This window comes from Plasmodium relictum, assembly GCF_900005765.1.
Source record: "Plasmodium relictum strain SGS1 genome assembly, contig: PRELSG_00_v1_11, whole genome shotgun sequence".
Classification (NCBI taxonomy): Eukaryota; Apicomplexa; class Aconoidasida; order Haemosporida; family Plasmodiidae; genus Plasmodium; species Plasmodium relictum.
Window position 1 is genome coordinate 2,473 of NW_021628571.1, and position 10,939 is coordinate 13,411.

The following is a 10,939-nucleotide window of genomic DNA, read 5'->3' on the forward strand; positions in this document are numbered from 1 at the left end:
TCTTTGATTTTTTTGGAGTATTGATTAATAAAAAATATTGTTAACTTTTTGTAATATAAAGTTAGCTTATTATTTAGGAAAATACAAGCCAACCATGCATTGATGCTAATTAATATATATATAGCTAAATATCTTTTGCTTATTTTTATATATCTTTGTAATTTTTTCCAAAAAAAAAGAGACTTAATTTTTTTTTGGGGTCAGAATTTTCGAATTGAGAGATTATTAATTTTTAATTGTAATATAAAAATTAATTTATAAAATTATAATATTTGTATTGTATTTGATTTTTATATTTTGAAATAACAATGAATAACTTAGAATTTAATTTGATTATGTGTTTGGTTAATAAAAGATGTTATTAACCTTTTATAGTACATTAAGTTAGTTTACTAGTCGTGTATGTAAAGTTAGCCATGCACTGACGCTAATTAAAAAAAAAAAATAAATATAAAGTTATTTTTTTTTGTTTTGTTTATTTTTATTTTATACATCTTGGTAATTAAAAAAAAGAAAAAATAAAATTATTTTTTTTTTTTGTTGGTTGACGCTTGTTCGAATTAAAGAGAGAATTAATTTTTTTACTTACATAAAAAACTTAATAAATGAAATATTATAATATTTATGTAATATTCAATGTATATTTCGAAATAACATTGAATGAACTTGAGCTTAACTTTTGTTAATTGTTATAAAATATATATATGGTTTTAATTAAAAGAATACACTAATTCTTTGTAAATAAAATCTCATTTATAACAATAAATATATTTATTAAAAGATGCAGTAAAATTGAATACGAATTAAATATTATGCATCATAAGAAAATCGTTATATATATATAATAAAAACGAATATATATATATATATAAGCGTATATTCATTTATACATGCTCTTTATTAATTTGTTTGTTTAACACTCTAGCAAAGTTATTAAGAAGCCAATTGATAAATTAGTGTTGTAACTTAATTATCTGTGTGAGTTTTTGGACTAAAAGAACACATTCATTCTTTGTAAATAAGAATATATTTATGAAAGTAAAAATATGTCTGTTAAGTAATACAGAATTGCTTAATTCAAATTAAATGTTATATATTTGATTTATTAATTGGCCGTTTAATGACTTTGCTAGAGTATTAAACAAACAAATTAATAAAGAGCATTTATGACTGAGTAAAATTTTATTACGATTTTAATAGTCTTATTAATTGTTATAAATGAGTTTTTAATTATAAAGAATTACTTATTCTTTTAATTAAAAACATATACACAAACTATAACAATTAATAAAGTCAAATCTTTATATTATTCAATGTTATTTTTAAAATATAACATTGATTATACAAAAATTATTAATCTTATCTTTTTAATTTTTAAAAAGATATTTAAATTTTTAATTAACAAAAATTTTCTTAACAAACAAAAACCCCAAAAAAAAAAAAAAAAATTATTTTTTTTTTTTAAAATATTTCAAAAAAGAAAAAAAAAATATCTATATTTTTTTTTTCTTTTTTTTTTTATTAGTGTTAGTACACAATTAGTTTGTACATACACATACACAAACTAGCTTAGTGTACTACGAAAAATTATAATATTCTCTATTACTCAGTCAGTGCATGGGTACTTGTAGATACACGTACAGTAACCTAGCATTTTGTACTGAAAAAGGTTAATAATAACCTTTATTAACCAATATTATAAATATTACTATATTGATTTATTAATTGGCCTCTAAATGACTTTGCTAGAGTATTTGTCAATGAATAAATTCATTGCCCTTAATATGCATTTTAAATATTTAAAATTTAAATAATTATGTCTTCTTTAGGAAAATATTGCATACTAAAAAATTAAGCTATTAGAACCTTGGTTAATAAAGGCTATTATTAACATTTTTCAGTACAATATGCTAGGTTACTGTATGTGTATCTACAAGTACCCATGCATTGACTGAGTAACAGAGGATATTATAATTTTTGTAGTACACTAAGCTAGTTTGTGTATGTGTATGTACAAACTAATTGTGTACTAACACTGGTAAAAAAAAAAAAAAAATAATTTTTTTTTTTTTTTGTCTGGTTTTTTTGTTTTGTTTAAGAAAATTTTTGTTGATTAAAAAATTTAATTATCTTTTATAAAATTAAAAAGATAAAATTAATAATAATTTGTTATAATCAATGTTATATTTTAAAATAACATTGAATGATATAAAGATTTGACTTTATTAATTGTTATAGTTTGTATATACTTTTAATTAAAAGAATAAGTAATTCTTTATAATTAAAAACTCATTTATAACAATTAATGAGGCTATTAAAATCGTAATAAAATTTTACTAAGTCATAAATGCTCTTTATTAATTTGTTTGTCTAATACTCTAGCAAAGTCATTAAACAGTCAATTAATAAATCAGTAGTCTAATTATTTACTTTATCATATACATTATAACTGTATAAATGTTACTTTACGTTATAACTTAAAAGATAAAATCATTATCATTTATTTTTATTATTATTAAGAGAAAAAAAATGTATTACGTCATATCCTAAAAAAATATGTGAAGTAGTTAGAATATTATGTGGATATTTAACAAAAGATGATATTATAGAATAATATATAATATTATATTCTTTATTCCCAAAATAAACAATTTACATAATGTAAATCTTAAAATAACAATAATTATCTTCTATTAAGATTAAAATTTTTTTTTTATATATTTCACTAATTTTATTTGTTACGAAATATATGAGCTATTGATAAAAAATGTGAAGAATTTAAATGAAAAAAAAAAATTAGATTATATTTTTTCTTATCCATAGAACTTATTCTTATAGGAACATAAAAATAGTAAAAACACTATAAAATTTCAGAAGACAATATTGAATAAAGAAGTGTTATTACTGATGTATATAAGGTTAAGTATAATATTAATATATCTTTATCATAGAGTGCATTATTTAAAATAATCTGCATTTTCAATAAAAATAAAATTATAATATATGCAAATATTTTAAACAATCTATATAAATTTGCCAAGGAAAGCAAGAAAAAGAATAAATAATATAATCATTTTAATAAATTAAATCTTAATTATTGTATATACATAATATGACAACTATATTGTTCTTTGAATAATTCCTTTTATTATAGTTATATATGATACTTCTTAGTTATATAAAACATATTTATTGACGTTTAATTCATTTTTTAATTTTATTGTATTACTAAAATTTAACTATCATATAGCTAATTTGTTACATAAAGCCATTCAATTGAGCTTAATGAATTATGAAGAAAAAATTATAATATGTATTTTTATTATTGTTGTAACATTTGTAACACAAATTACCTTATTTTATTTTTACTATATCTTATATTGTCTCTTTGGTTAATAAAGGTTATTAACCTTTTTCAGTACAAAATGCTAGGTTACTGTACGTGTATCTACAAGTACCCATGCACTGACTGAGTAATAGAGAATATTATAATTATTGTAGTACACTAAGCTAGTTTGTGTACGTGTATGTACAAACTAATTGTGTACTAACACTAATAAAAAAAAAAAAAATAATTTTTTTTTTTTTTTTTGGTGTGTTTTCATTTTTAGAAAATTTTTTGTTAATTATTAATTTAAATATCTTTTAAAAAATTAAAAAGATAAGATTAATAATTTTTGTATAATCAATGTTATATTTTAAAAATAACATTGAATAATATAAAGATTTGACTTTATTAATTGTTATAGTTTGTATATATGTTTTTAATTAAAAGAATAAGTAATTCTTTATAATTAAAAACTCATTTATAATAATTAATAAGACTATTAAAATCGTAATAAAATTTTACTCAGTCATAAATGCTCTTTATTAATTTGTTTGTTTAATATTCTAGCAAAGTCATTAAATGGCCAAATAATAAATCACTCTCATATCATTTGTTTACAAAGAAACGATTTCATGATTTCAATTTAAACTTTTCTTTTAAGAATAATAGAAACTAAATTATTTTACTACTATTCTATAATTAAATGTTATAAAATAAAAAATACAGATGTCATTAAAATATATTAAATATTGCATATTATATAATCATAATAATTTTTAATTTCTTTATATTTAATGCATCTGTAGTGCTAAATCATCATTATCATTATAAAATGCTCTAATTTTTATTTTTTTATTTTTTAAAATCTTGTTTTTTCCACTTTCATGTATATTCTTATTAATATATTCTTTTTCGAAATTTTATTATTTTTTATACTTAATTTCTTAATGGAAATGCTAAACTTTTTTTTAAAAAAAATAATGAAGTTAAATATTTTACATATTTGAAATTGCATAACATTATATATTTACTATCCATTAAAAAAAAAAATATTTTTAATAATTCTTATAAAAAATAAAAAATTAAGATTTCCTATATTTAAAATATATTTTTTTAATTTTTATTTCAATATAATTTAATAACGAAGTTTTTTCAATTTTTTTGAGTACTCAAAATTTTTTTCATATTTTTTAAATTTTTTATTTTCTTATATTCCAACTAAAAACACAATTCTAATCAATGAAAAAAAAAATAAAAATATAAATGCATTATTATGATATAACTCAAATATAATAATAAACGTATCCAATATATTTAGATATTAAAATATTAATTACCAAAGTATAGCATTCCACAAAAGAAATTGCTAAAATGAAATTAAATAAACAATTAAAAAACTAAAATAGGAAAAAAAAAAAAAAAGCAGTGAATAAATATCAAAATATTTATTCATTTTAATATCTCTTTATTTTTAGTATATTTTTTTACTAATAAAAAAAAAGAATATGAGTGTTTTAACAGTAGTTTGTTATATTTTACGCATATTTATATATACATGCATATATAAAACTTAAATTTACATTTTTATCCTTTATAGTAAAGAATGAAACATATTGAAAAAAAAATTATAAAAAAAAAAACTAAAGAATAAACGAAAATTTAATAGAGAAATTTATAATTTATAAAAGTAAAAAATAATTAAAGTAATTCATTTTTTTTAATTCTAAAGTTTTCTCTATAAAATGAAATTATAAGAAAATATTTTTAGTACTCAAAGAAATTGCTATTTTAACTACTTAATGCTAGCCAATATATAAATTTTTAAGAAAATTAACCTTTAAAATTCTAGTGAGTTTACATAAAAAAAAATTTTTTTTATATATTATTATTCTTTTTATTCTGTAATTTTGTAGTTGTATTTATTTTTATTAAAAATAGAAATAACAATCCTAACGAAAAATAATTGTAGTACTCTAAACTATTTTTAAAATTAAATTACTCATATACCTTTATTTAAAAAAATTATACCTAAAAATTATAATAGTTAAGAACAATGCAATGCAATTCGCAAAATATAAGATTGACAAATTCATCTTTAGCTAAATCTAGTATTGTTGCAGAATGTTTCAATAACTACTTACCTAAAAATAAGAAAAAAGTATCTACAAGAAATTACTTAAACTCTATATTTTTTATACTTATAACATTATGGTTTGTTCTGTTTTATCTATTATTACAAGTAGGACATAAATTATTGTTAAGAAATACATGCTTTTTCAATTCTTTCAACTATTTAAAATAAATTTGTGATGATGTAAAAAAAATTTCGCATAATTAATTTTTAAATTATATTTTTTTTAATAAGCTGAATGAAGAAAAATCTTTTAGACTATGGTCAAGTGAATGTAATTTAAGAAAATTAGCACAACAGGAAAATGAGATAAATAATAAAAGTCAAAACATTCAAGGAAATAATAAAAAATCTTGTGAAGAAAGTGAATTTGGTGATCAAAATTCTTGTAAAAATGATGAGACTAAGGATGAAAGTGATGAAAATCTAATTAGTTTTTTTTCAAAGGAGTTTCAGACTATGATAGATTGCAGTATGGAGGGAGATGATATTATGTTATGTCGTATCAGGAGGGATAATTCTCAGTTAAGCAATAGCCAGAGAAATAATCATCATTCAAGTGATAACATGGAAAATGATCCTAAGTCAAGTAATGACACATGTAATGAAACCCAGTCAGATAATGACACTACAAAATGTGATCCATGCCATTATGCATTAGGAGATTTTTATTTTCCATTTTAATATTTTTCTTTAAATTCTTAAAAAAAAGTTTTTAAATAAACAAAAGTTATCAAATTAAAAAATTATATGCAATTAAACCATAAAATATTACATTTTTTAAATATATTAGAGAAAAAAGCATTTTCTGATTAATTTTTTTTTAAAAAAATAATTATTTTTAAAAGAAAAAAAAAAGAATCTTTTTGGTACTAATGACAAATCCATTTTATTATATTCTATAAAAAAAAAAGAAATAGTTATATTAATATTAGAAATTAAATAGAATAAAACACATTTTACTTAGTCTTTTCAAATACTTTTTTTTATTATTTTCAAAATAAAAAAAGAGGAAACGTTATCATACACATTAAAATATTACTTAATAAGCGCCTATATATTTTTTAAAGTAATATATATAAATACATACGTATATGTTTTAATTTCATAATAAAACAAAAATCAATCAGTATATTAATTTGTCATGAATATATGTATAATCATGAACATTTCTATAATTATTTTAATCATGATAATTGTATCATAATAAGAATATTAAAAGTAATCCCTATATTATTTCATACTATTTATAGTTATCAAATAGCTATTTAAAAAGAGAGTACTTTACTATTCTATGTATATATAATGTTTCTTTTATTATATTAAATATGTTTTTACTATTATGTTTTTATTGATAATAATTACATTTATTTTTGAGTTAGAATTTTTTTTTATATTCTTTTTCATTTTGTATAGATATACATTGCTATATAAAGTAATCATAAAAAGTATGATATAAAATTTTACAAAATATGAAAAAATTATTTTTCAAGCTAGAAAAATAAAATTGATGTAAAATTATTTTGTATCATGTAAAATCCCAAATATTTTATTCAAAAAAGTAAATAAATAATGCATTTTTATTCACATTAATAGAAAAAATATATATTTATTTTTACCTATGTATAACAGTAAGATAGATATTTTTTTATATAAATATGGTTAATATTTGTTTCTATAAATTTTCTCATTTATAACAAGAGGGATAGAGACTTATAGTTGATGATTTATTCTCAAAAATAAATAAATTTAAATTTTTACTTTAATACAATGGAGCATTTCGTATATATTTAATTATTTGAATCATTTATGAACATTTATTTAAGCATATACTTTTTGTATATATGCTTATTCGGACGAATAAATTATTTAAATAAAATCTTGTTAATTTTTTTTAATACATAAATTATATGATAAAGTTTAAATATAAATTAAAAAAAATAGATTATTCATATATTATTACCTTTTAATACTGGTTAATAAAGGGATTATTAATATTTTTTTATGATTATAAGATTCTATTAAGAAGTATAATAAATGACAGTTAAGTACATTATATATGTATTTTTATGTACTTGCTTTATTAATTGTTTATTCAAAGACTTTTGTGGAATACTGAACAAATAAATTAATAAAGATAATACAGAATGATACCCATTATTTTTATTGTAAAAATATTTGTAGCCAATATATAATCATTCTATCATAATATATAACATGAAATAAATAGCTTATTTCTTGTGGAATTTGCAATATTTTAAATAAAATTATGTTAATTCAATATTTTTACTATTCATAATACAATACCTATCTTAGAAGATGCTTATATAATTTAGTAAATAATTCTATTTATTTTTATTAAAACTTTAATCAATAAATATAAACGTTTGATAATATATTAATATTATTTTTCATAGAAATTAATTTTCATCAGTGATAAAGATATAATTTATCATTAAGTATTTATTAATTTAAAACAATTTTTTTTTTTCTTTTAGGGTATATGGTATAAAACAATATTTTTATATTGGTTATTAAGGCTTCATTTTTTCTTAATAAATTTCGTGTAAAACTAATTTATAGCTTTATTTTACGTTATCCAGTAAGATATTTAAAAATATCAAAAATATACTCCATTGATAAGTACATATAAGTTATATAGATAATTGGGACTCACTGATACATTAACGTAAAATAATTAATGCTTACATTTTTTTTTTTAATAATTTTTTTCATGATATTGATTTATTTTTTAAAATTATATGAAATATATTTTTTTTTTTTTGAGACATATAATAAAATATTTAATACAAATGTTTTAGTAAATTTTTTATTATCAAACAGAATTAATTTTTTAAACAATTAAAAAATTAAATTAGAAAATTAAAAGAAAAACAAAAAGGATTTTATTTTTATTAATATTTAATATTCAAGTATTTTTGAAATACTGTTATTATCTATAATATAAATTTATTTATTTCCTTTTAATTAAATAATTTTTTTATAATTAATAATTTCAATAATGATTTAACTTTTTAATAAAAAAATTAAGGTATATTTTTACTAAAGTAAATAAATATCTCCAAAACAATAATTGCTCATTTATATAAGTTATATATATAAAATTTATGTATTAGTAGCATAAATATATTTTTACAATAACTAAAAACATTAGACACATTCTATATTCTATTTATTAATTTTCTTGTTCAGTACTCTATCAAAGTCACTGAGTGCCCATCTAATAGATCAATTGATAACTACAGGAAATCGAAATTCGTGAAAGCATAACTCCATTGAATTAGAAATCCAAAATAAAAAAAGATATAATAAAACTTGAACTAAATATATTTGAAAGTACAGTAAACTTCAGGAGATTTTATATACTTAACATAAAAAAAAAAAGAGGAATTCAATAAAGTATCGAATGGATGGACAAAATTAAATGAAAAATTACCAGATAATTATTCTATATGATTTGAAGAATTTGAGAATGGAATAAAAATGTAAAGGATAAGAAAAAGTGAAACAAGCATTATAATGGAATCACTATTACCGAAAATGTATTAAGGAAGAATAACTGATTCGGAAACTGAAGGCAAAATAAAGAATATATTACAGCTAATAATAATGATAGCGATATCATCACTTACTGACGATCAAATAATTATACAAATAAAGAATTTCATTATTCCTAAAACGAGAATCAAATATATATAAAGCTATAAGTACATTTAATATGAATTACTGGTTATTTACTAATAGTTGTTCATGCTTTGAAGAAACTAATTTTTTTTTGTTTGCAAAATATATATGGAAAAATTTTAGACTATATATTACAAAGAAATACTTGATACAAAGACTTAGAAAAATGACAAAAAATATGACGTTCGCAGAAACCATATCTTCTGTAGTTAATAAAAGTTATTATTAATCTTTTTTTATATATTAAATGTAATTGTATCTATAATATAATATTAGTTATTGGTGTATGATTTATTAATTGGATATTCAAAGACTTGGATAAAAGTAATGAATATCCAAGTTAATAAAGAGCAAGTTTTAGGACTTCTTTATAATTTTCTATTATAGATTCTATTTTTATAATACAAAATTAATTAAATCACTTTAAGAAAATAAAAGTCTATAAAAATTAAAATAAAATAAAAGCAATTTACTTGCTATATTTTTCTTTTTCAATCTTTCTCCATAAAAATGCATTCTCCAAAAAAAATTATTTTTTTTTTTTTAAAAAAAATAATAATTCAAAAAAAAAAAGTTATAAATAATTGTTTAGTACTATGAAATTAACTAAAAACATATACATAAGTTTTATTAAAATAAACCTCGAACCATACATTAATTAAGGGCAATAAATTTATTCATTGACCAGTGTACTAATTTCTATAAAAAGCATATAGATGATAGTAAATATAGAAGTATACATTTTAGAGAGTATTATTCAATTAGGTACACTATATAATTATAGACGTACAGAAAAGAGTTATATGCTCAGTAAAGTTTTTCGTACAATTAAGGCATAGAATTCTCAAAATATTAATTGTTTTTAAAACTTCTACATAGCTAAAATTGAAGAGAATTTTTTCTATTATAAACTTTTATAATTTTCATTTATTTTTTTTATACGATTAATTATATATTTTTAAAATTATATATTATAGATTTCACATAAGTATATATTTATTAGGAAATAAAATACACAATGAAACTTCTGTAATGCTAAAAGCGTGGTTTTTATAAAGCACTGAAAATACTTCTTAAATGCTATAAATATATATATGTACAATGAAATATTGAAGGAGAAAATATTTAAGAGTATACTATTTCTGTTGATGCAAAAGATTATTATAGTTTCATTTTTTTTAATTGTGTATGAATTGAATAATTTTTAATTAACTAAACTCTACTTGAAAAAATTAAAGTTATCACTTATATGGGTAAAAGTGATAAAAATCAACTATAGAAGTTTAGGTATTTATACTTAATATTTATTAATTTGTTTATTAAAAACTCTAGAAGAGTAAAAGAAAAGTAAATTAATAAATTAGTAGAATTATATTATCTTTTTGTTAAGATAAATACATGACCAAGAATTGATGTATGTATTTTGAATCAGATGTATAATGGGAGATCAAAGAAAACTTAAGATATATTGTATAATTAATGTTATTGTTGTGGATAAATGGGCCATTTAAAGAAACACAATAGACACCGTAAACAAAAAAATGTGAAAATTGTAATATAACAATTAATTTATCAAATGCATGTAAAAATAAAACATTGAGAAGTGGTGAAGATGAAATTAAAGGAATAATAAAAAAAAAAAAAGGTATTATATTAATTCCAAAATGTTCAAAAATGAAATTAATCCACAAAAAATCCGTCAAATGTGGAAATATCTTGATAAACAATTGATATACTTAGGAAAAAAAAAAAATAGAATAAAAGAAAGGTGTAAA

At 18.3% G+C, this 10,939-nt stretch overlaps 1 protein-coding gene across 1 annotated transcript; it reads left to right on the plus strand.

The window, feature by feature from the left end:
• Nucleotides 1-5,381: 5,381 nt before the first annotated feature.
• Nucleotides 5,382-6,143, plus strand: PRELSG_0000800 (Plasmodium exported protein, unknown function; the record flags this gene model as incomplete). Its single annotated transcript, XM_028675446.1, has 2 exons — nt 5,382-5,567; nt 5,694-6,143. The coding sequence occupies 2 exons, from the start codon at nt 5,382-5,384 to the stop codon at nt 6,141-6,143; spliced, it is 636 nt and encodes a 211-aa protein (XP_028531142.1).
• Between the last annotated feature and the right edge of the window lie 4,796 nt (nt 6,144-10,939).